At 35.3% G+C, this 27,553-nt stretch overlaps 1 protein-coding gene across 3 annotated transcripts in view; it reads left to right on the top strand.

The window, feature by feature from the left end:
- Positions 1-27,553, top strand: part of LOC136040982 (locomotion-related protein Hikaru genki-like) — a 75,324-nt gene that overhangs the window by 13,831 nt on the left and 33,940 nt on the right. For 2 of the 3 annotated variants that reach the window (XM_065725459.1, XM_065725457.1), the window contains exons 2-4: positions 10,998-11,183; positions 20,636-20,733; positions 25,161-25,326. In XM_065725459.1, coding sequence (XP_065581531.1) covers positions 10,998-11,183; positions 20,636-20,733; positions 25,161-25,326 — 450 coding nt within the window. Of the gene's footprint in view, positions 1-10,961; positions 11,184-20,635; positions 20,734-25,160; positions 25,327-27,553 lie in introns of all 3 variants that reach the window. The other variant, XM_065725458.1, reaches the window with a different exon arrangement.

The following is a 27,553-nucleotide window of genomic DNA, read 5'->3' as shown; positions in this document are numbered from 1 at the left end:
GTCAAGACACAGGTTATGTTACGTCATAAGGAATGTTTTCAATAACGCAGGTCCATGTTACGTCGTAGGAAATATTTTCTAAGATATGCAAGTGATTGTTTACTGCAGAATTCCTTTAATTGCCATGTAATAGACTTTGGAAGTTATGTAGTAGGGCTTGGGGTGTTACATAAAAGGACTTGTTAGAGTCCAGTAGTCAGGGAGAAAGTCCCGGTTGTAACTGAGGAGGACACAGACTTGGGTGTTACGTATTTGCTGTGCACACGTTGGATGTGATGCAATCTTGCCTGACTTGATCAATTTGTTGGGGTTGAGGTAATCTTACGTGGCTTGGTAGATTTATTGAGAATGATGTAATGACAGCGCACACGTGGGTATTACGTAATGACGATGTACACGTGGGATTTTACATAATACTTTAAAAGATTTCATTTTCTTTCACAGTGTTTTTTTTTTTCAAGGCATTCTTTTTAGATTTCATTTTCTTTCAAGGTATTTTTCTCAGAGAAACATTATATGCCAACAATTTTTGTCCACATTAGGATTAGAAAGGGATACCCCCTCAAAAGGAACGGTGCACTAATCACTTGGACCAAGATGCAATTGATGTCAATAAAATTCCGAAAATAGATTCTGCGAAATAGCCAATTCAATGCATGGAGAAATCCCTGCTCTCGCACAGTAGAACAATTAAATGGCTTGCATGTTTCCAGTACTTTCCACATGAGAGCACAAGCATCCCCAATGTTATTGATTTTTGGGCATGTTAGACACACCTATATATTACATTACATTAGCGTTCTAACGTGAAATACATGGATTGAGTTACATAGCAGATGTTACAAAGCACTGACTTTAGATATTTCATTACGTAAGTGATTATGTATCCAAGTTTTAACCTAAAACAAGAAATCCAAACGAAACAGACTTTTGTGAATAAAAATTATATGAATAAAACAAATTTACCAAGCATTATTAAAATGCAGAAAAGGCAGATAAACTCAATAGCGGAAACAACAAAACCTGAAAAAACCTGACATCGGATAAAATATAAGCAAAAAGAGCCACAAATTAAAGAAAGGTTGGGTTCTAGCACATCCCCCCCGCCAAAAAAATTCATTTATCACCTTCCACCTTCACTTTAAGCTGCTAGACATGCTAGTCCAAGCAATTCACGAAACCATGGCATTGTGCTGCTGCCCTTTGGCACCTCTATGATACATATTATCATTCCTCAGACATTTTATCAGAAATTTTCGTGATAAAAATATGATTTAAATCCAATGGTTTGTGATTTTTTGCAAGTCCTCCCTCCGTGATACACCATGTCAATTAACACATGCATATCACACTATTACTGAGCCCTTGGATCCCTTTCATGATTTTTAAGAAACTTTTTTCAGATATTCTCTGGATAAAATCATGCTTAAATTCCATTGAAATGTGCTTTCACAAGTCAACACTCCGTGACACACCATCTAAATTCACGCCGCCATATCAAACTATTACAGCCCCTCTAGCACCCTCTCGCAGCTTTCCATCATTCGTAAGATATTTTCCAGGTATTCTCTTGATAAAATTATGATTGAAGTCCATTGGTTCATATTTTCGCAATTTAACACTCCTTGATACACCATGTCAATTCTCATCACCATGGCACACCATTACTGCCCCCTAGCATCTTCTCGCACACCTTATAATTCCTACGAAATTTTCCAGATAATTTCTTGTTAAAAATATGACTTAAATCCAATGGTTCATGTTTTAACAACTAACACTCCGTGATACACTACGTGAATTCTCACAACCATGTCACACATTTACTGCCCCCTCTTGCACCCTCTAGCACCCCCTAATCATTCCTAAGACGTTTTTCAGATACTGTCTTGTTCAAAATATGATTTAAATCTAAGTGTTCATATTTTCTCAAGACAACCTCAATGTGATATACTGTCGCAATTCACGCCACTGTGTCACACTATGAATGACCATCCGGCAACTCCTGGCATTCCCCCATTATTCCTAAGACATTTCCAACGTATTTTCCTGTTAAAAATCATACATTAAATGAAATTGTTCATGTTTTCGAAAGCCACCATCAATGTGATATACCATCGCTATTCACACCACTGTGCCGCACTATGAATGACCTTCTGTCATCTTTTAGCAGCTCTAATCACTCCTAAGATATTTTTCCCATATTTTCTTGTTATAAATTCCACATTGAATTCAATGGTTCATGTTTTCGCAGTTCACCCCCAAACATGATGCTCCCATGACAATTCACGCCACTGTGGCAAAATACCAATTAGGGCATGACACCATTCACCACACGTTATCATACCTAAGGGCTTTTCAACATTTTCCTTCGAAAATATCCGTTTACACTAGAATTGGTCATTTAAACTTAATGAAAAACCCCTAATAGCGTTTCTTCTCATGACTCCTGACAATTCATGCCATCATGGTAATAGGTAATTGACCCGTGGCCCCCCTTCTGATACACATTATCACACCTATGGGGTTTTTCAACCTTCTTCCTACAAAGAGTAACAAAATAAACTAATTAAGGCCATTGTATTTATTTGAACAGTGGAAACTTGCCATTTACTTGTTATATTCCAATGTTTCTTGACATTTCACATAAATACACAGATTAAGATACACAAAATACAAAGACAGACACAGAGACGTGCAAACAGACGCTCAGTCACACAGGTACGGTGGGATAGATACAAAAAACACATAAAAGAAACAAAGTCAGACACAAGAACACACAGAGTCACACACACACACACACACACAAACACAAAGACAGACACAGAGACATGCAAACAGACGCTTAGTCACATAATGACGGAGGCAGCGAGACAAAAAAACACACAAAACAAACATAAAGTCAGGCCGCAAAGACATAGAGTCAGGAGCATAAAAACACAAAGACCTGCAAACAGACGCTCAGTCACACAAGCACGGTGGGAGAAAGACAAAAAAAACACACAAAAACGCAAAGTTAGACACACAAACACACAGATACACAGACATACAAAAACACAAAGACAGACACAGTAACAAGCAAACATGCTCAGTCACACAGAGACGGTGAGAGAGAAAAAAAACACACAAAAACACAGTCAGTCATACACACAAAAGTCAGACACACAAAAACACAAAGACAGAAACAGGGACACGCAAATAAACACTCAGACACTCAAACATGATGGGAGAGAGACCAAAAAACATACAAAGGCACACACGAAAAACCCAAATGTAGACACAGAGACATGCAAACAGACGCTAAGTCAGAGAGAGACAAAAAATTAACACAAAAACACAAAGTCAAACACACAAACACAGAGAGTCGGACACCCAAAACATAAAGAGAGACACAGAGACTTGCGATCAGACGCTCGGTCACAAAACCATGCTGGGAGAGGGACAAAACACAAAAACGCAATGTAAACCTCTAAACCCAAGACCAATGCATAGAAATCATAACCAGATCCCAGAAATCTAGACGAATTCATAAAAATTGAGACCAAACCGGAGATAAAAACATACAAACAAATCCACATCAGACGCTGACAGATGCTCAGTCACACAAGAACGGTTTGAGAAAGACGAAAAAAACACACAAAAACAAAAATTCATAACACACAGAGTCAGACACACAAAAAATACAAAGACAGACACAGAGAAACGCAAACAGACGCTCAGTCACACAAGCACGCTGGGAGAGAGACAAAAACACACACATGAAAAACACAAAGTCCAACACACAAACAAACAGAGTCAGGCACACACAAAACACAAAGATAGACGCAAAAGCACGCAAAGAGACGCTCAGTCACACAGGCGAGTTGAGAGAGACACAAAAACAAACATAAAAAAAAACACACAAAAACACACAAAAACAAAAATTCATAACACACAGAGTCAGACACACAAAAAACAAAGACAGACACAGAGAAATGCAAACAGACACTCAGTCACACGTTGGGATAGAGACAAAAACATAGTAGTTTAGATTAAGTTAAGACAGACACAAAGACCTGCAAACAGACGCTCAGTCACACAAGCACGGTGGGAGAAAGACAAAAAAACACACAAAAACGCAAAGTCAGACACACAAACACAGATACACAGACATACAAAAACACAAAGACAGACACAGTACCAAGCAAACATGCTCAGTCACACAGAGACGGTGAGAGAGAAAAAAAACACACAAAAACACAGTCAGTCATACACACAAAAGTCAGACAAACAAAAACACAAAGACAGAAACACGCAAATAAACCCTCAGACACTCAAACATGATGGGAGAGAGACCAAAAAACATACAAAAGCACACACGAAAAACCCAAATGTAGACACAGAGACATGCAAACAGACGCTAGGTCAGAGAGAGACAAAAAATGAACACAAAAACACAAAGTCACACACAAAAACACAGAGAGTTGGACACCCAAAACAAAAAGAGAGACACAGAGACTTGCGAACAGACGCTCGGTCACAAAACCGTGCTGGGAGAGGGACAAAACACAAAAACGCAAAGTAAACCTCTAAACTCAAGACCAATGCATAGAAATCATAACCAGATCCCAGAAATCTAGACGAATTCATAAGAAATGAGACCAAACCGGAGATAAAAACATACAAACAAATACACATCAGACGCTGACAGATGCTCAGTCACACAAGAACGGTTTGAGAAAGACGAAAAAAACACACAAAAACAAAAATTCATAACACAGAGTCAGAAACACAAAAAACACAAAGACAGACACAGGGAAACGCAAACAGACGCTCAGTCACACAAGCACGCTGGGAGAGAGACAAAAACACACACATGAAAAACACAAAGTCCAACACACAAATAGACAGGGTCAGGCACACACAAAACACAAAGATAGACGCAAAAGCATGCAAAAAGACACTCAGTCACACAGGCGAGTTGAAAGAGACACAAAAACAAACATAAAAAAACAAAGTCAGACACACAAACACACGAAGGCAGAAACAGAGACATGCAAACAGACGCTCAGTCACAGAGGCACTGTGACAAAGGGAGACAAAGACACACACAAAAACACAAAGTCAGACACAAACACACAAAGAGATAACAGAGACATGCAAAGAGACGCTTGGTCACAAAGGCATGCTGGGAGAGGGATAAAACACACACAAAAACACATGGTCAGACACACAAAGACAGACAAACAAGCAGGGTGGAAGAGAGACAAAAAATACAAACAAAAACAAAAAGTCAGACACGCAAACACACAGAATCATACACACAAAAGCACAAAGACAGACACTCACCCTTTTTCTTGGATGCTATTAGGTTAGATTAACCTAACTTAATCTAAACTACTATGTTTTTGTCTCTATCGCACCGTGTGACTGAGTGTCTGTTTGCATTTCTCTGTGTCTGTCTTTGTTTTTTTGTGTGTCTGAGTCTGTGTGTTTGTCTGGTTGAATGTTTGACTGTGTTTTTTTTGTCTCTCTATCTCACCTCTTCTGTGTGACTGATAATCTGTTTACATGTCTCTGTTTCTGTCTTTGTGTTTTTCCGTATCTGACTCTGTGGGCTTGTGTGTCTGAGTTTGTGTTATTTTGTGTTCGTTTTGTCTCTCTCCAACCCTGCCTGTGTGATTGTGAGTCTGTTTGCATGTCTCTGTGTCTGTCTTTGTGTGTCCGACTGTGTGTTTCTGTGCTTTGTGAGTCTTATTTTGTGTTTTTATTTGTGTTTTTTTTTATCTCTCAAGCGTCTGTTTGCACGTCTTTGTATCTAATTTCTGTTTTTATGCGTTTGACTTTGAATTTTTTTGCGTTTTTTGTCTCTCTCCCAAAGTGCCTATGTGACTGAGCATTTGTTTGCCTCTCTGTATGTATGTCTTTGTTTTTTTTTGTGTATCTGACTCTCTGTGTTTGTTTGTTTCTGACTTAGTGTTTTTGTATCTCTCCCAACTTGCTTGCGTTACTGAGTATCTCTTTGCATCTTTCTGTGTCTGTCTTTGTGTTTTGTGAGTTTGACTCTGTGTTTGTTTGTTTGTCTGATTGTATGTCTGACTGTGATCTTGTGTGTATTTTTTCTCTCTCCTACCGTGCTTGTTCGACTGAGCGTCTGTTTATATGTATCCTTTATTGTCTTTGTGTTTTCTTGTGTCTGTTTCTGTATTTTTGTGTGTCTGATTTTGTTTTTTATGTGTTTCTGTTATCTCTCTGTCACCATACTTCTGTGACTGGGTACGTGTTTGTATGTCATTGTGTCGGTATTTGTGTTTACATGTGCCTTACCAATGAAACTGTGATTTTTCATGAACCTCATGAACTTTAGTTTTTCTCTCTCACCGTGTCTGTGTGACTGAGCATCTGTATGCATGTTACTGTGTCTGTCTTTGTGTTTTTGTATGTCTGTATATCTCTGTGTTTGTCTGTCTGACTTTTTTGCGTTTTTTTTTGTGTCTCTCCTAGTTACATGTGTCTCTGAGCGTCTGTTTGCATGTCTGTGTATCTTTTTCTGTGTTTTCATATGTCTAACTCAGTGTGTTTGTGTGTCTGACTTCTTTGTGTTTTTTGGTCTTCCTCTCACCGTTCCTGCGTGACTGAGTGTCTGTTTACACGTTTCCGTGTCTGTCTTTGTGTGTCTGACTTTGTGTGTTTGTGTATCTGACTTTGTATTTTTTGTGTGTTTTTTTCTCTCTCTCTCTCTGTCACAGTGCATGTGTGACTTAGCGTCTTTTTACTTGTCTCTATGTCTGTCTTTGTGTTTAAGAGTGTTTGACTCTGTGTGTTTGTGTTTCTTACTTTGTATTTTTTCTGTTGCTTTTTCGTCTCCCTCTCTCTCTCAACGTGCCAGTTTGACTGAGTGTCTGTTTGCGTCATTCTGTGTTTGTTTTTGTGTTTTTTGTGTCTGAATCTATGTTTTTCTGTGTGTGACTTCGTGTTTTTGTGTTTTTTGTCTATCTCCCAGAGTGCCTGTGTGTTTGAGTATCTGTTTGCGTGTTTGCCTGTGGTTGTTTTGTGTATCTAACTGTGTTTTGTGTGATTCTGATTTTTTTGTTTTTGTATCCCTTGCAACGTGCTTGGGTGACTGAATGTATGTTTGCGTGTTTCTGTGTCTGTCTCTGTGTTTTTATGTTTCTTACTCTGTGTTTGTGTGTTTGTATGTTTTTATGTCTGATTGTGCTTTTTTGTGTTTTTTTGTCTTTCTCCCACCTTGCTTGTGAGACTGAGCATTTGTTTGTATATATCTGGGAATTTCTTTGTGTTCTCATGTGTGGAATGTGTTTTCTCACACAAACACGCTGTCGTGCCTGTGTGACTGAGTGTCTATTTGCGTGTTTCCGTGTCTGTCTTTGTGTTTTTGTGTGTCTGACTCTGTGTGTTTGTGTGTCTGACTTTGTATTTTTTGTGCATTTTTGTCTCTCTATGTCAAAGTGCCTATGTGACTGAGCGTCTGTTTGCATGTCTCTGTTTCTCTATTTGTTTTTGTGTGTCCGACTTTGTGTTTTTGTGTGTGTCTTTGTCTCTCTTTGTAACAGTGCCTCTGCGACTGAGCCTCTGTTTGCTGTCTCTGTGTCTGTCTTCGTGTGTTTGTGTGTCTGACTCTTTGTACTGTCTCTCTATCAATCTCTCCCTCTCTGTGTGTTTGTGTGTCTAACTTTTTTTTTTGTGTTTTTTCGCCTCTTTCTCTCTCTCTCTCTCTCCCCCCCTCTCTCTCTCTCTCTCTCTATCAACTTGCCTGTGGGAATGAGTGTCTCTTTGCGTGCTTATGTCTCTGTCTTTGTGTTTTTGTGTGTGACTCTGTTTATTTGTTTGTTTGACTTTTTGTTCCGGCGGTTGGCGCGCTGGCGTGGGAATTCTGTGTCCAAGGGGCACGTGTTCAATCCCAGTTGTGACCAGTTGTTTAGATTTAGACGGGGGTTAGTGGCGTGACTCTGTAAGCTCAGCCAGAGTCGACCCAGCTCTAAATGGGTACCCTGAGAAATCTGGGGAAGGTAAGCAGGAAGGATGCTTGAAAGCACAGGATGGATGGCCCCCAATCCCCCATTGCACTTCCTGGCTGAAGGGCCATGAAACGGAGATCAGCACCGCCGGTTCGGACCTTAAGGGTCTAGTGCCGTCTTACTTACTTACTTACTACTTTTTGTCCGTGTGTAGGGCATTGTGTTCCTGTGTGTGTTTTTTGTCTCTCTCTAGCTGTTCTTGTGTGACTGAGTATCTGTCAGCGTCTGTCGGCGTCTTATGTGTTATTTGTGTATATGTTTTTGTCTCCGGTTTGGTCTTTGATTTTTATGAATTCATCCGGATTTCTGGAGTCTGGTTATGATTTCTCTGTATTGGTCTTGATTTTAGAGGTTGCCCACAATTTCTATAATTTGGTCATGATTTATATGAGTTAGCCTGGATTTCTATGGCTTGGAACTGATGGGTATGATTTAGTCTTGGTTTCTGCACGTTGTGGGAATAAGGAAACGGTTTATTCAAGAAAATGTTTTAAATACTATGTCCTTTTTAACAATAAAGGTTTTTTTTTACAAAATCACTGGACAACGAGAAGTGGGGGGATCTCAAGAAACATCGCCATCTAACAATGAAAATGCAATGTTTCCGCTGATAAAATAAATACAATGGTCTTACTTAGTTTATAAAGTTTGATTTTGCAGGAAAGAGGTTGAGAAACCCTTTAGGCGTGATAATGTGTATCAGAAAGGTGTCACAGGTCAGTCAAATATTGACATGGTGGCGTGGATTGTCAGGAGTCATTAGAAGAAACACTATTGGGAATTGTTCATTAAGTTTAAATGCTCGTGTCTACTGTAAGGGGATATTTTTGTGGGCAATTTGAATGACCCTTAGGTTTAATAATGGGTGCCAGATGGTGTCTTATACCATATTTAGTTTGTCACAGTGACGTGAATTTTCACGGGGTATCATGTTTAGGGGTGTATCGCTAAAACATAAACCATTGGATTTAATGCGTGATTTTTAACAAGAAAATATATTTAAATGTCTTAGGAATGATGAGGGGTGCTAGACTGGCCAGTCATAGTGTGGCACGGTGGTATGAATTGCGACGGTATATCACGCTGAGGGAGGCTTGTGAAAACATGAACCATTGGATTTAATATATGATTTTTAACAGAGAAATACCTGGAAAAAGCCTTAGGAATGATGAGGGAGAGTCAGAAGGTGCCAAATGGTTAATCATAGTCTGGCATAGTTGCGTGAATTGTTTAGGTATATCACGTTGAGGGTGGTTTGCGAAAACATGAACCATTGGATTTAAATCATGTTTTCAACAAGAACGTAGCCTATCTGGAAAGTGTCTTAGGAATGATGAAGGGATGCTAGAGAGTGCTAGAGGGGCAGTAACAGTGTGGAATATTGGTGAAATTGACATGGTGTATCACGGAGTTTTGAGTTCCGAAAACATAAACCATTGGATTTTAATCATATTTTTAACAAGAAAGTATCTGGAAAATATATTAGAAATGATGAGGGGGTGCTACTGGGGGCTAGAGGGAATAGTAGTAGTGTGCCAAGGTGGTGAGAATTGACATGGTGTATCACGGAGTGTTGAGTTGTGAAAACATGAACCACTAGACTTTAAGCATAATTTTCTCAAGAGAATACCGGTAAAATGGCTTGAAAATGATGAGGAGGTGCTAGAGGTGACCAAAGAGGTAGCAATAGTTTTATACGGCGGCGTGAATTGAGATTGTGTATCCCGGAATGCTGAGTTGTGGAAACACGAATCATTGGACTTTAAGCGTAATTTTATCAAATGAATATAAAAGAATGTCTTAGGAATGATGGGGGATGCCAGGGGGCCAGTCATAGTGTGACATGGAGGTGTGAATTGACATGGTGTGTCACGGAGGAATGAGTTGCGAAAAACCTTAATCATTGGATTTAAACCATATTTATATCATGAAATTTCTGTTAAACATGTCTTAGGAATGATAATATTTATCGCAGGGTCTCCATGGGGCAGCCACAAATTTTCATAGTTTCGTAAATTGCTTGAATTAGCATGTTGTACAGCTTAAAGCTAAGGTGGATGGTGTTAAAGGAATTTTTTGGCGATGGGAGGAGTAAAATCTAACACTCAGTCAAAAGAAAAGAAGGATTTTTACTAGGACCTCTCAAAAATACCTCTTAATATTGCTTAAATTTGTCTCTAATAAACGCCCTCTCCCTCCGAAATTACTTGCTAGGGTGGGCTAGCAACATATTGTCACTCTGACGCGTATATGCATAGCCTTGGCTCAATGAAACGTGGCATTTTCATTAAAAGCTCTCAGAGACAGCTCTTAATATGGATTAAATTTATCTCTAATAACAGGCCCCCCTTTGGAATTTATTGCTAGGACTCCCATCTTTCTTTAATTCATCGTTCTTTATGCTTATATTTTATTGTATTTCAGGCTTTTTTCACAATTTTTTTTCGTTGTTGAGTTTTAACTACTTTTTCTGTATTTTAAAAATGCTTATTAATTTTGTTTCTATTAGTAAAATTTGTAGGCACAAAATTAGATTTCTTACTTTAGGTTACAACTTCAATATGTAATCATTTACGTAATGAAATACCTAAAGTCGATGCTATATAACATCTGCTGTGTAGCTCAACCCCCCCCCCCTAGGTCACCTTAGAGCACTAATGTAATGTAACATGCAGGTTTGTCTAATATGGCAGAAATCAATAACATATTCGGCTTTACTTCTTTCTATTTTTTTCTACTATTCAGTGGCTGTCACGTTTTTTTTATTATTATTTTAATTGAATGTGAATTTAAAATAAGATTCCAATTTTAAACTTCATTTTTTTTTAATTAGCACAAAATCAGAGGTTGTCATTCGACTTTGGCGAATGACAACCTATGGTTACATTCGACTTTGGCTTTTTTTCATTTACCGTTGTTGAGTGGCTGTCATGCTTTTTTTTGCAGTTTTCATGTACGAGTCAAATTATTAAACCTTTGTAGGAAGCTGTGAGCTACCAGATTTTGAACTGGGAACTTACTCTATAGAAAATAGTTTGCGGAATGGGCAGCTCTTCGAAGTTAAATTCATGACGTACCTGACAGGAACCAACGGCTCCATCCCACAAACCTGCAAAATAAAATGTGTTGACAACCAGTGGGTTGGACCTTTTTGTACTATCCAATCAGGTATGTATTTTAGACAGGGGTTAGCCCGTATAAATATATATATATATATATATATATATATATATATATATATATATATATATATATATATATATATATATATATTTATATATATATATATATATATATATATATATATATATATATATATATATATATATATATATATATATATATATATATATATATATATATATATCATGAAAAGACAAAACACCAATGCAATAGCACAAACAAACAAAAAAAAAAAAAAAAAAAAAAAAAAAAAAAAAAAAAAAAAAAAAAAAAAAAGAAGAAGAAGAAGAGAGACAGAAGGAGAAAAGGAAGACTGTTTTCCTAAATTAGTGATTAATATAGACCAGCACTTGAATGAGGCCTTAACCCTACTCATCCATACAATCACATAGGTCAAACAGCATAGCCATACACAATCAACCATAAAGAATAATCCATGGACAGGCAGTCATGTCGTCAATAAGTATAAGTCGTCATTTACTAAACAACAGAAAAAATAATAAAGACAAATAATTCAGAGGCAACAACCCAACACAAGGGCTCATCAGGAGAATACACTGGCCTATATAGGGTTTTTTATATATAAATCTAGTGATTTTTCACGATATAGTGCATAGATTCATTATTCAATCAAATAAATTATAGAGGAATCTAACTATCATAATAGGAATAATAAGGAATAAAGGAATACTAAACGAATAATAAGGAACAATAAAGGAATAATAAATCATAATAATAAATCATAAAGGAATAATAAATCATAGAGGAATCTAACTAATAAAAAAATGGAAATTAGTGGTCCATTATACCTCTCAATTTTTACAAAATTAGCATTTATGTGAATATGCCGCCTTTGAAACTTCCGATTTTGCACTTTATCAGATAAAATCAACCTCAGAGCGTCATTAAGAGGATAAGCGGACCTAGTTAATCGCAAAACTGTAAATATGTTATGTTTGTTATATTTATACTTCCTATTTCAAAATATTTGCTCAGGTCCATTTTTTTCTTCATATTTAAGAATTTTAATCCAAATACAATCAATTCCAAAATACAGGGTGACCCAAAAAGAAAATTTTTTGGGGTAACTATAGCTGCAAACGATCATCCAAAGGTTCACCTTTCATGTCCTGCAACAGAAAGGATATTTGTAAGGAAAATGGATTTTTTATCAAATAAAATATGGATACGGATCTTTTTGGGTTTCTCGGATCTCTTTGGGTTTAAACTTTCAAAGGTTTAAACATTTGAAAGTGGAATGGACATGAATACACCCGCAAATAGATCAGAAATGGAGTCACTGAAAAAAAGAAATTATTGAAAAAAAGTGGACTTGATGCTTTTCATAATAAGATTTGTAATATAACTAGACAGGTTAAATCAATTATAGTTTTATGACTCAAGTCGGCAGGGAGTAAGGGGGTGGGGTATATCCTCTGGGAATTCCTTAGTAGTTTTAGTTTTTACTTCTAATATCTCATCGATACTCCAATAATTCTCCAAATTCTCTTGTTTTTAATTCAATGCCTAATAAGCACGAATAATTTCCAGTTTTATAGAGGTTTCAAGCTCTTACCTGCAAAAAAAATGTTGAATTTTATATCGTTTGCAAGGCTAAAGGTCAATCAATCAATTTATTAATACTAAAGAAAACTATTACAAAAGTAAATCAATTAATAGGCCCAAGAAGCTATGCTTGTAATGGGCCACAGAGAACAAAAATAAAACACTTATAAAATATATACAAAAAAAAAAAAAAAAAAAAAAGAAAGAAAAAAAAACACACTGGAACAAGACAAGATTTAAAAGAAGAGAAGTGACGTACAAATTGGGATAGAATCAAAAGAGAGAGAAAAATTATTTAACTGGAAAGACCCGACGAAATAATGCCTTTGCAGAAAGAAAAAGAGGGACATCCAAAGGGATGGAGTTCCATAATAAAATTGACTGATATACAGGAGACCTCTGAGCTGCTGTAGAGGATCGTTTTGGTAAAATAAATCGTCGAGAAGAATTACGCAAAGAAGAAAAGTACCTACCTGAGCCTGTCCTTGAGAAAAACTGCTGCAGGGTCGGTGGAAGAGTACCTAGAAAAGCAGAATGCGCTAAATAAAGAGTATTTTTACCTATAATATGATGCAGCGGAGCTATTCCAGTAAACGGATTCCAGTCACGGTTGTGTTTTTCCCCCAGGGATGATGGTATCGAACCAATAGTCCTAGAACTTCGAGAGAGGTCCCATTTGACGGGAAATTAAAATTTATAGTGCCTTTTTTGTGTGACCAAAGGAATTGGAGGGCAACCAGCCCCCCTCATACGTCACTTTTTCTCAAAAATTGTTTGATCAAAATTTTGATATAGCCATTTGTTCAGCATAGTTGAAAGGTTCCATAACTATACGCACATATAAGTGGTGTCAACCTATACTATTTTTTTATAACTATCAGTTTTAATAAGCAGTACTAGGAGACGAAATTTCGTTTTTTGAGAGGAATTTCAGGCATAAAGTGGCATTCAGTGTACCCCACCCCCTCCGAAAATATATTCTCCAAACACCTGGTTAATTTTTACTACTGCACGCCAACAAAAACATATGTTTTTCCATCAGTGGAGTAGATGTGTAAAGTAAAGAGTTATAATTGCGTATATTAATAAAGTATCGTATCGTTAAAGTTTTCAGTAGGAAGGGGTTTCTTTCTTTGTACCCTGATTTATAGAAAAAAAACTTTTGTGTAATATTTCCAGGTCTTCATAAAAAAAAAAATGGAAAAATAACCGTAAAGCACAATGTGGTTACTGGTACACCATTGACAATTTTGAAAATGATCCGTTTTATATTTTCATGGAAAAAATTTGGCCAGCCCTTCACAAATTTGGATGAGCTTTGGTCTCATTGTTTCTTTGATAAAGAAAAACATCCAAAGAAAGTGGTTTTCTCCCAATATATTTCCGTTTATTTCTGACAATTAACTATATAAAAAAATTGTTCTACAAAATATGTTTTTCAAGGAAAAGTAAAGAACTCCATTAAACCAAAAATGAGCAAAATTAGAATAAAAAAAATACGCAGCGTAAAACTACCACAATTCAGCATCAATTAATAGATGAAATCCAAAACGAATAGAAATCAAACAGTTCGTGTTAATGAACTGTAGTAAGGAGCGACTCGGCTCAATAGTAAAGTCTGAAAAACAGAATTTTGATACTAATAGATATATCAAAAGAATCAGATTATTGTGCTGATTTTAAATACAAAGTTTTATTAAATTTAGTCCTACTCATCAAAAGTTACGAGCCTGAGAAATTTGCGTTGTTTTGGAAAATAGGAGAAAATACCCCCTAAATCACACCATCACATTCAGCGTGTTAGAAAACCCTACTGTAGGAGGATCTTCCCTTAGAGGAATTTGTCATGGGGAAGAGAAATTCCATGAAGGGGGCGCAGGATTTTCTAGCATTATTTTTAAGAAAAAACAATGAAAACATGAATATAAAAAAAATTCCACTGAAAGTAAGGACCAGCATTAAAAATTAAAACGAACAGAGATTATTACGCATATGGGGGTTTCATCTCTTCCTTAATACCTCACTCTTTGCGCTAAAGTATTTTTAGCAATTTCAACTATTTATTCTACAGGCTTTGTGATTAAGGGGTCAATCTTAAAGAATTGGGACAAAATTAAAGCTTTAGTGTAAAGAGCGAGGTATTAACGAGGGGGCAAACCCCCTCACATACATAATAAAAATATATGAATATAGAAGTTCGTTACGTAAGTTAATTTGTAAGTTACATATATTTCTTACTAATAAAAACGTTCTTTAAAAATTAAAAATTCTAGTTGCCTTTTTAAGTAACCGAAAAATTGGAGGTCAACTAGGCCTCTTCCCCCACCCTTTTTCTCAAAATCGTCTGATAAAAACTAAGAGAAAGCCATTTAGCAAAAAAAAATTAATAGCATGAATTCAAAAAAGTTCAGAAATTAAATAAAAAAAAACCAAGTTTTCAACTGAAAGTAAGGAGCGACATTAAAACTTAAAACAAACAGAAATTACTCCCTATATGAAAGGGGCTGTTCCCTCCTCAACGTCCCGCTCTTCACGCTAAAGCTATTTACTGTTTTATAAACTAGAGTTGAGAGAAAAAGTCAAACTTTAGCGTAAAGAGGGAACAGCCCCTTTCATACACGGAGTAACTTCTGTTCGTTTTAAGTTTTAATGTCGCTCTTTACTTTCAGCTGAAAAACTTGTTTTTTTATTTAATTACAATAAATAACCGAGTCACACTCAAAATGAGCTGAATATAACATGACTAGGGCTCACAGCCCCTATGCCTACTTAAGGCAAGAACATAATTTGCACTTTACAGAAAAAATTAAAGGTTTTCAATCTAATAACTTTAATAAATAAAACAATTTTAATATTTAAAAGAATAAATATGAGCAGATGTATACAAAACTGTCAATTCTCATTCATTTATATTTTTTCAGTAGAATGCAATTTATGTTCTGGCCTTGAGAAGCCATAGGGGTTTTTAGCCCTAATCAGGTTAATTTCTTCTCGTTTTGAGTTTGACTCGGTTATTTATTGTAATTTCTGTTCGTTTTGGGTTTGATTTATTTATTGATGCTTGTTTGTGGTAGTTTTAGGCTTGGTAAACTATTGATTTTATTTTACTCGTTTTGGTTTAATGGAGCTCTTTACTTTACTTGAAAAACTTATTTTGTGAAATTTTTTTTTTAATTAAGTGTCAGTAATAAACGGAAATATACAGGGAAAAAAAATTCCGTTAGATCTTTTTTATTAAAGAAACAATTTGTTGGGGGGAAAACTGGGGTTTTGAATGAATAGGAAATAAAAAGTAAAAGTAAACATTCCGATTGTATCACCGATAACCGATTTTGCGGATTGGGGGATAAATCCAGGGTACTAAATCAGGAAAATACAGGAAGGAAGCAAGGATTTTGTTATATTATCTGCATAAAGATTCGAAAAGGCATTTTTCCAAATTTCAAGGGTAATTTTCGCTGGAGAAAAACAAAACACAAAGCCAAAGGTATTTTTCCACATCTAAAGGGGAAGTGGTGGTAATTTCACACGCTTCCAATTCATGCGCCGTTTTAGAACATGGTAAAAAAGCAAAATAACTATCCATTATACTGATAAATAGTATTATAATTCTAGTAATTTTGTGGTTGATTTTGCGATTTTTTTCAATAATCTAGTGATTTATGTGCTGATTTAGTGATTTTTTCAAGAATCTATTGATTTTTTTTCACCGGTTGGCAATCCTGAAAGAGACTTCTAGGAGACGGTTCTAGGCTTTTACCCCTCTCCCTTGGAAGATAGGATTTTCTAAGTTTGAGAAAATTTTTTAGACATTTTTACTATCATAAGCACACCTCGATATAAGAAAAGGTCAAAACAAAAATAATGCTTAAAAAAGCGTTAGGTTAGATATCATTCATCCCAGTTCTTCGTACCAATTCAAATAAAAACGAGGGTGTTGCAAAAATAGTAATCGAGAAGGAAAAAATAATGGCAAGGAAAAACAACAAAATATATTCATATGGTCCAGAATTGGATATCTGGCATATATATATATATATATATATATATATATATATATATATATATATATATATATATATATATATATATATATATATAGCCCTTGTGTTGGGTGGTCGCCTTTGAATTATTTGTCTTATTTATTGTTTTTAATATTAGGTATTTGACGACTTAATACTTACTTACTACACGACTGCCTGTCCATGGATTGTCCTTTGCGGTTGATTGTGTATGGCTCCGCTGTTTGACCTATGTAATTGGATGGATGAGTAGGGTTAAGGCCTTGTTCAAGTACTTATGTATATTAATTACTAAAGTAGGAAAACAGTCTTTCTTTCTCCTACTGTCTTTCTTTTTTGTTTATATGGTTAAAATAATATTTTATATATTATTTACTATTCATTTATTATATCTTATATATTTTTTATTATTTATTATTATTTGTTATAGTTTTTTTTACGTTTGGGTTTAAGGTGTGAGTTTTTGTTTCTGTGTTTGTTCTGTTGCAATGGTGATTTATTCTTTTTTTTGTGTGTGTGTATGTATAGTTCAAACTTTGAAACTTATCTAGTTAAAATTTGAGGCTATATCGACGACTCAATTAAAAATTCAGGAGTAAATAACGTGAATCTAAGACAAGAAGATGAGGAAACAAATCTGGTTGCATTGATTCATGACACCCTTTTGTTTTTATTACTATTATATAAAAAAACACAACTATTTCAAAGGTATGACTTTGACGTGTATTTATTTAAACCAACAAACACCTGTGATAAAATGCAACATAAAAATATCTTTTATAAAATACGTCTATATTTAAAGATGTCTACAAGAAGTGGGCACGATGGCCTCAGCCCTATAGAAGAACCAAAATTCATAGACTTTATATTCGTAAGTATAATAATCCACTCTATTCTCTCAAAAATTTATAGTAAAACTGTTTTCAAAAAAAAGCAAACAATAATAAACCCTGTCAATTAAATGCGAACTGGGACCAGTTCGTAAAAAAATAAATAAAAATAAAATAAAAAATAAAAGCTTTTCTACAAAAGAAGTCTTTCAAAGAAAAGTAAAGAGCATTATTGGAGCCTAAGACGAGCATAAATAAAGTCGTATAATAATTCAGACTTAAAACAAACAGAAATTATTGAAAAAAAAGAAGCATCGACCGTCTCCTTAACCTTCTAAAGGCCAGAGCGTTATTCTATCTTCACTGAAACATTACATACTATAAATATTTCACTTTTGTAACTATAACACTTAAAAAGCGATATTGTCGAAACTCCAAGGAATTAATGAAATAATCGGTGTAAATTTATTAGTTCTTTCCAGTAAACTTGAATATTATGTTGAATTTTGTTCTTCTTTTTTTTTGTCGATATTTAGTCAAACAAAAACCAAACTGCTCAAACTACATTTCTTCACCAATAAAACGTAAATGACACTAGGGGAATTAGAACATTCTAATTTGCAACCTTGATTAGCCTTGTTATATGATTTTCTTTGAGAGTGTGTGTGATGTTCTTAATGAAATGAAAAATACAAACTGGCCTAACCCCTGACGCTTCAAACTTTCTTGAATTTCTGGACTTGCCAATCAAATTATGTAGTATTATTTTTTCTTCTTTTTTTTACAACTTCCTTTTCCCTTCCAGGGAAAAGGAATTCATTTATGACTTCTTTTTTATGATTTACTCTGCAAACACACTCTCTTTCATCAGCGGTCGTCAGCGGTAAAAAATGCCGAGCATGTAAGCATTCATTTATTTCTATAGACCACAACCACCATCTCGGCGTAGGCGTTAAAATGAACGATTGTTTATTTTGCTGTTCATTGTAGGGACAATGGACAGCCGCATTGCTATCGTCAGCGTTTGTTTTACCGAGCTTTTTTTTTACCCCTGATGAGTGAGTCGCAATAGTATCCTATACTTCTAATAAACGCTCGGTAAAAAACGCCAAGTGCTTTTTGGGCCATAGAATATATCTGTGGTTGTAAATTCCAGCGAAGTGATGATGTTATCCATTAAATTGCTCTTAGTAATTCATGTTTTGTCAATAATAGCCATTAAATGGATTAAACTTTGTAAAGTACAAGCCTACTTTGTTATGCACTACTCGTAACATCTGGTATATCACTTTGGCATTTTTTATAGCTCTAAAGTATCTCTAAAATATTGAAATTATGATTAATAGTTCCATTAATTACTATAGATCTCAAATTCACTGCAAGACTTCTATTGCTTAGACAAGAACACCATTGTGCACTATATTTTTTGTTGCTAGTAACATTTCTTTTTTGTAACAAACACTCGAAAAAATCAAATTAACCTTTATAATGACACTTTTGTTTTCCTGAAAAGCTATGTTTTGGGAAAAGTGGTTTTAAAGTAATTTGAAACAGTTCTTGGCTCCTATTTCTGTCGTTGAGATTTTCAGGGAAGCGCTTTATTAATACTTGCAAATGGACTTCATTGTGTTACACTGCCATAATTGTAGCATAACCAAGTGTATGAAGCAAGACATTTCCTGCCTGTTAATATACTACAATTCAATAAAATGTATATTGGAAAAACATAGGTAACATTAGTTAATAAAATTTGGCCTTAGCCAAATTAATATCTGGCGCTACAGATTAGAGAGTTTAAATGGGCGATTTTATTTTTTTTAATTTCTGTTTTTTTATTAAGTTTGAATTGATCACTCATTTTAGTTTCCATTTGTGTTAGATTTCAGTTATTCACCCATAGGAATGTTTGCTGTTTTGAAAATTGAAAGTATTATTCATTTTTGCTTTTTAATTTGGACTTTATCTCTGCTTCTTTTACATTTAAATTTTTTTTTTCATTTTTCTCACCCTTTTTTAGGAGCTTTTTTGATTCCTTGCGTTAGTCAGGATGTTGTACATTAGATAAAGTGAAATTAAAACAGAAATGAATGAAGGTTAGATTTAACTTAGGAGCTATGATAAATTAGTTTCACTCCACCCTAAATTAAGACAAGAAATAATGGATGTCTTCCTTTTGTGGGAGGGAGACAGAATGAAATTAACGTTTTGAAGGATCCTTTTGGGCCCTCTTTTGGCCTAGATATCCATTCATGAAATCGAAGAACTACTTTTTACCAGAAAAACAACATTTTTTGGCATCTTTAGGTTAAAAAAAGCTTTTATAATAAAATAAATGCTGACAGACTATGAATGAAAGAATGAATGAAATTTATTACCTGTAAAAGTATAAAAAACACAAAGTACGGAGTAGGCTATTATAAATAAACAAAAACAAAACGATAAACAGCGAAGAAAAAATTCAAACTAACAAAAGACAACATGGACTAATTAACCAGTATCAATATGGAAAAAAGGCTGCAGAGGGTCATAAATCGTCACTGGAAGATCGAATCCGAGAAGGCACATCAATTAAACCAATTCGAGCAATTACTTTTTTGTTTCGTGCTATAGCAATTATTTATTCTGTGTGCTATTTAAAAAAATACCCTCTGTATAGTCTTAAAAAAATGTGGTATATTTACATTGATTCATACATTACACTTGTGGTTTATTCACGAAATCGAAGAACTACTTTTTACCAGAAAAACACAATTTTTTGGCATCTTTAGTTCCAAAAATAAAAAAACAAAAGCCTTTATAATAAATAAATGCCGACAGACTATGTGCTATTCGAAAAAGAAAAAGTCTCTATCTAGTCTTAAAAAATAAACGTGGGATATTTACATTGATTTTGTTAAAAATAACTTTAAACCAAATCCAAACTCCGAGCGGTCAATTCAATGTTAAGAGTTTTTAGCATTATTTCAGAAGCTTTCTTAATGTTTGAAGTGTTTGAATCATAAGAACTCATCTGTTGAAGGTGAAGGAACAACATTTCAAGCGCTGTTAAGAGGATGCCACTTTCCTGGAATTTCAAAGCAATATTTGAAAATATCCTACCGAGGGAAGTTCATAAACGTACGAATTTGTTTTAACCCATTTTTCGTTCTAATCTCTTTGCATCTTTGGACCTCTAATATTAACCTTAATATGAAATCCTAAGGTATATATGACTGCTCCTAGCTCTTTTGAGTTCATTAAAAGTAGTGCCTATAGAACATACTGCGTATTACTATTCACTGCAGTACTGCTACTACTAATACTACCCCTACTACTGTTACTACTACTACTATTACTACTACTACTACTACTACTACTGCAACCACCAACTTACTGCAACACTAAGCCACCTGAAGCCAACACAGCTACGCACGCTCCTCCTCCATCCCAGTTCATTCAACGCCTGCCTGTTTAGATCATCCCAAGATGTTCCAATTTCCCTTAAATCGTTCCTTACGACATCCTCCCATCCCATTCGGGGATTACCTACTTTTCCTTTGGCCTCTGATGGTTGGTAGTTCCTCGGCGGGACGACTGAAATATTTCTTTTTTTTCAGTTAAAAGCTTGATTTATGGGCTCAGTAAGCAAAAAATTATTTTACCTTAAAAATAAAGTCATGAAACCTAATGCAAATTGTGTCACAGCACGCAGTGTTAGTGCGTTTTATTACGCTCTCAAGCACATGTGAAAAAAAATTAAACAAGTACTCTGAAACAGCCAAATTGGAACCCAAGTCTTAACACAGTCTTCCTGTGAAACCAGCGGTGACTTACATTAACAAAATGTGTTAAGTAACCCATGCTTAATTAGAAACAAAAACTATAGGCACTTAGTTGCGTTGTTCTAAACGACTTCCAAGTGTCCTTTTATGTGGAGTACAAGCATAGCATTATCAATTTTGAATGTGCGTGACATTTTAAATTATAATGCCTGATCATAATTTGAATGACTAATTTGTCTAACTCGAACTGTAAGTACATGCATTATATCATAGAATGAGAACTTTTAATTTTTTTTAAATATGGTATAATGGTCATTTAAAGCCATTATTTTCCAGCAGTGCCAATTCAAAAAATGAAGGGGAAGGGGTGGGGAGTTTGGTACTTTTCGGTTATATGATAGACAATCGGGAAGTGAAGTTCCATTAATGCTAATGAAAAGAAACAAAATATGATGAATATATAATAGTTTAGAAACAAATTTGGGCTATATAATTGCACATTAGGGGGGGGGGGGTGGTTAAGCATAGCATATATTAAATGCGTAAACTAACCATTGCTGTATTTAAAATATGCTATGCTTTACCCCCACCCCCAATCTTAACTTGAACATCCTTGGTGAGACACTATTTTCTATCACTAGTCAAAGCAAACTAACTGGTTATTATCCCATCTGATCTTTGCCATCCAAATGATCGACAGTATAAAGAAGTTACTTGACCAGTTTTTTGTGTCGAAATTTTATAGTGTCTATTATATAGCTGATAAGTACAACAGGTTTTTCACATTTTAAAACGGAGATGCGAAGCAAAAGCTTCTCAATCTATTCTTTTCTTTTCAAGACACAAAGAAATATTCTTTTCTTTGCGCCACGCACCTCTATAGAAACTCTATTTTTAGAAATTCAGAACTTTGAATATAATAGACACATCGATTCAATATGATTTTTATGTTGATTTAAGATATTTTAAAAATCTATAGAAAGAAGCGGAATACATATTTACAGGTTTAAAAAAAGCCTTATAAAGAAAAAGTGAAGAAATGGTTATGTTAAAAGCATAAAGGAAAGAACCTGAAACAAAATAGATGTTGTTTTGTGAAAAATATAATGTGATTTTTATTAATTTTCTTAGTGATTTTATTTGTCAATTATCTCATGCTATGTACTTTATGCATTTTTTTCATACTTTATGCATTATTTTTACATGTTTTATCTATTTGCATGTGTATGAGCTTGACTATTGTTCTTATTTCCTAAACGAGTTGTCCCATTATTTTGGGTTAACAATCATCTTCTTTTTTAATCTTCTCTTTTTCCATCTTTCACTGTAAAAAAACTGCACATGGTTTTTTTTCAAAATCTCGATGCTAATTTTAGAAAGTCATCAAAATAGGAGAAGGCATGAAAAAAAAAGTTTAATAAAAAAAGAAAAAAAAGAATTTCAAACACAGGTCTTGAAATATTATAAGGAATACCCAAATTGTTTCAGTTGCCCGAATGTCTTCTTAAATAGCCCAGATTAGTTCGCTTGGCAAAGTACAAATGAGAATAAGAACCATATAACTTGACAAAAGGCCCTGAAACGTGACGACCGAAGTGGTTCAGTCTGAGTCAGTGAATGTACGATAAAGAGGACCATAGCTGACCTTAGGAGTTACTCCATATACACGAAGAATGTGTACCTAGAATAGCTGTACTGAATGCTTAGCAAGATGATAACAGAAATTTTGCATGGCTAAATTATGCCAGAATGAGTCTAAGAAAAATGACTTAAAATACCCACAGATTTGGCGCTAGATGGCCACAGACGGATCTTTGCACAGAGTAAGATGGAGGAGGAGCGTGGGAAAATCCTGCTCGTGGCCAATTTAAAATAAAAACTAATTTTTACTAGTCCCACTCTTGGCTTTAAGTTTTTTTTAGTTGCGAGAGAGACTATTTTGAAGTAGAGCATATTTCCACAAAACTACAACAAATAACACTACTACAAGCTCACTACAGCACCAAGCCGCCTGAGGACAACACAACTGCATGCGCTCCTGCTCCATCCCAATCTATTCAAAGCCTCCCTTTTACATCCACACAAGATATTCCACTTTCCCTTAAATCTTTCCTTAGTACATCCTTCCATTCCATCGAGCACTTCTTCATATCCTAGCAATTGCATCCTGTCTCGTATTATAGCCTAGAAAGCGGGATTGAACTACATTTTTTTGTAGAAGTTACTGTTTGAGATAGCTCTGGAACAATCAGTAAATAATTTCTTTAGAAAAAAACCTAGCAAATCCTCCTTCTTTTTTACATAAAACGACGGAAATACCCGCCCCCCCCCCCCGATTTAGAACAGTCGCATGTGATTCCGAAGAGAATTGTTTCAGGTCCAGATTAAACTGACGTATTGTTACGCATATTGTTTATTTATTTCGAACAAATACAAAGTAGAAACAATAGGGAAAATCTTTTCAAGACAGTGGAAATCAATTCTGTGGATATTTCGGACCTATGTCCAAGGGCCGTCTTCATTACAATACGAGAACAAGAGAGAAAATATGTATATATAAATAAACTTACATTAAATTGTGAGAAATAAAACTAAATAATGTTTTCTAAAAACTTTTTTTTTTAAAGTTAACGAAGTCCTGGTTGAACTTCGTTGAAGTAAGGATGCTAGGGGCTTTCTACTTTGTATTTGTTTTTTATGGAAAGGCAGTGTGGTCTTCGTCTCTATTTTCGTTTATTTATTTGTTTTCTTCTTGTAGTTTAGAATTCCCAAATTTTGAAAATGAAAAGTGTAATCAGTTATTAAGCAAAACAATCAAATATATATAGAAAATTCAGCGAATGAAGCTCTATAAAATTACCGATTTAATCTATTGGGCAAAAACTGTGTCAACTAATGAAGTTACAAGTTATTCAAGGAAATTAGATAGTGTTCATGGTTAGCAGATGTGCCACTCTATTTGCATTCTTAACCCTTAAAAGCAAACTAGATACATTCAGTAACTGTATTTGAGAAAATATAGGGGGGTTATGGCTATTACCTGGATTTTCAGTGAGGATAATGAAGTATAAAAGGGGTATTTGATTTAACTCTGATCAAATTCAGGCTGGTCCCTTGATATTTGTAGGACTTCCACCGCAAGATGTGGTATTGTTTCCTGCATTTCTGATTTTTCTAGCAACAAGACATAGACAAAAATAAAGGGTCTTTGTGTTTGGTTAATGTCCCTATTGTTGGTCCTATTGCAAAACTTTTTTTCTAGGCTACTAGGAAGTACCACACGGTAAAAAAATCAACTAGAGCTGCTGGACACAATTATGCTGAAATTAGTTAGCTATTTATAATTGACGCCAAAATATTTGGTAATCTTGTGCCCAATTTCTTTTCTGACCTGAACGCTATAATAGTAAAAGGGTAATATCTTTCCATTTTCTGTTCACAATTCCTTCCAAATATGATAGGCACTACCGTGGCAGTTGTGTCCCAGCAGACCATAAACACTTACTTACTGGTTCTGTTGTTTGTGTGTTTCTCATCAGCTGTTGGCTCAATGCCAAGAAATGCCAGCTTTAAAAAAATCCAAGAACTTCTGTATATTGCCGAAGGCTATTACCAGATTTTTTGCAGGGGCGGAGTATAATTGTCATAATATCGCATATTGTATTTGGGAAGAGTGATAAATGAGTAATAAAATGATATTAACAATTTTTTTTTTCATTGTCTTTTGCTCAGAGAAGGACAAACCAGAGTAGATTACTGATCTTTGAACTATTTTCTTTTTAGAATAAGCTTTCATTTGATGTAGAAAATGGAGAAACCTTGTTTGCATCTTGTCCTCCGATTGGAAGAAAGAAATTACTTGGACAATCGGAAATCCACTGTTTTGGTGGAAGATGGAGTCACCCATTTCCAAGCTGTTTACCTACAGCCACGTTCGATTCTCTCACAGGTTTGTAGTCAGAGATTTCTCTCATTGAATATTCTTAATGCCCAAGCCAAACCGTAGTTACCACACCAGGAACAGCGAGTGAGTTATCCCTCAAAGGGGTGCTAAGAGCCTTATCCATGGACAAATTGAAGCAAAATTTCTTAAAATACCTCTAGTGTTTAAATATACTTTTTCAGCAAAGATCTTAAAACTTTTACGAAAACCAACTGAACCATCTGTTATTTTCTAAAATACTGCCTTCTTATTAAAAATAAAACATTTGCTTCTAGATGTTGTTTTTAGCCGTCTTCAAGTTTCCTGAAATAGGTTTGATCTAAGCTCTTACAACCGGTAGGGATCCTGATAGAATATATCAATAAATCAATCAATCTTTTTATTAAGAGAAAATAAAGAAAAATTACAATGCTTTAGATCCTATTGCACGGAATTGTGACTAGGAGTTTTTATGCACATTTAACTCCTAGATTCCAAAACAATTGTCTTCCAAAACAATATTCCAAAATAATTATCTATGCAATAGCATCTAGGGTTGAAGAAAAAAGAGCAACTGCCCTTTCCCATCAGCAGATCAAAATAGTAGAACATATATTTGGGAAGATCCTAGAAAAACATAACATCGTCTGACAAGAAACATTCTTTAGCATTACACCCGATCCCATCTATTCTTGACTTAACTTGACTTAATGCTCCTGCCGAAATGCTTCGGCGTCGAGAATGATGCTACACGGTGCTTCCATTTAGAGTGGTCTCTTGAAAGGATGTGGATATCATCCTGAATATTTGTAATGGCTAAGAAGGCAGCTGCTGTGTCTTTCCATCTGGTTGGGGGACGACCTCTTGGGCGTTATATATATATGTATATATATATATATATATATATATATATATATATATATATATATATATATATATATATATATATATATATATATATATATATATATATATATATATATATATATATATATATATATATATATATATATATTGTATATATATTATTATGAATTGTATAGGTTGTCTTAATATAGACAACTGTAATATATTAGGAATTATTAGGCATTGTATATGTGCATCTTGGTCCTACGGCCCATAGAAGGTTTCCTCCAGGGGGTACTTGGTTTTCCCACCATTGGTGAGGCTCTGGCGATTCGGTGCATTAGATCTTTGAGTGTTGATCCGTCATTTGAGAGGATCTGTAGGGCTTCTGTGAGCTTCAAAGGTGAATCGGAGACAAGAGCAAGGTCATCGACATAGTCAGCGTCTGAAAGTGCTCTATCACCGTACTGAAACCCAAACTGGAGGCGGTTTATGGAACGAGTCATAATGTAGTCGAAGACACAAATAAAGAGCTCTGGAGCAGCAGCACAGCTTTGACAGATTCCAGTATTGATTTGAAAAGATGGGCTAAGTCTGCCATTGACTTGCAAGCAGCTCTCAGTCCCTTCGTGGAAACGCTCAAAAAGGCTGCAGTACTTCGCTGATGGTCCCGTTGTTTTCAGTAGAGCCAGAGTGATGGCCAGTCGACAGAGTCGAAAGCAGCATTGAAATCCACAAAGGCCACATATGCTTTTTGTTGAAATTCTCGGGTCTTCTCTACCAGCTGACGCATTGTGAATATTCGCTCCACGGTAGACCTTCCTGGCATGAAGCCAGCCTATTGGATTCTTCGTTCGCTTCTGAGGGAAGTCGTACAGCGATCCCAGAGGGTCATAACAAAGAGCTTTGCGTGCACAGAGAGGAGTGTGATGCCACGATATTTTAATCAGATTCTGCTACTGCCTTTCCGTTTCCAAATAGACAGGATGATGCCAGCTCGCCAGTCCTTTGTAATCCATTCTATGCGAAATACTATGAACAACAGTAGTTGTTGTTGTTTTTCATCCGATTCAGAGATTTAGATTCAGAGATTCATTTGTTTTTTATCCGATTCAGAGATTTCAGGATTTCTGTAGAAGTGAAAGGGTGCTGCACAATCTCACACGGGGCCTTAGTGGTGTTAGATACAACCTGAAGAAGGTCAGAGTTAGTAGTGAAGAGAAGTGATCCTTCCTGACAGACATTTAAGCACTCTTGTCAGTGAGAGTATCTCCATCATTAGATGTGATAGGACCTAGGGAACATGGCTTTCCATCTGTAAGATCCCGAAGGTGTTTGTGTAGAGGACACGTGTCACCCATTCTGGCGGCCTCCTCAAGATCGGCAGCCGTTTTCTCGGTGAACTGCC

Source organism: Artemia franciscana, chromosome 21, assembly GCF_032884065.1.
Source record: "Artemia franciscana chromosome 21, ASM3288406v1, whole genome shotgun sequence".
NCBI classification, from domain to species: Eukaryota; Metazoa; Arthropoda; class Branchiopoda; order Anostraca; family Artemiidae; genus Artemia; species Artemia franciscana.
Note: the sequence above shows the minus strand (reverse complement) of the source record. Positions and strands in the feature narration are given on the sequence as shown.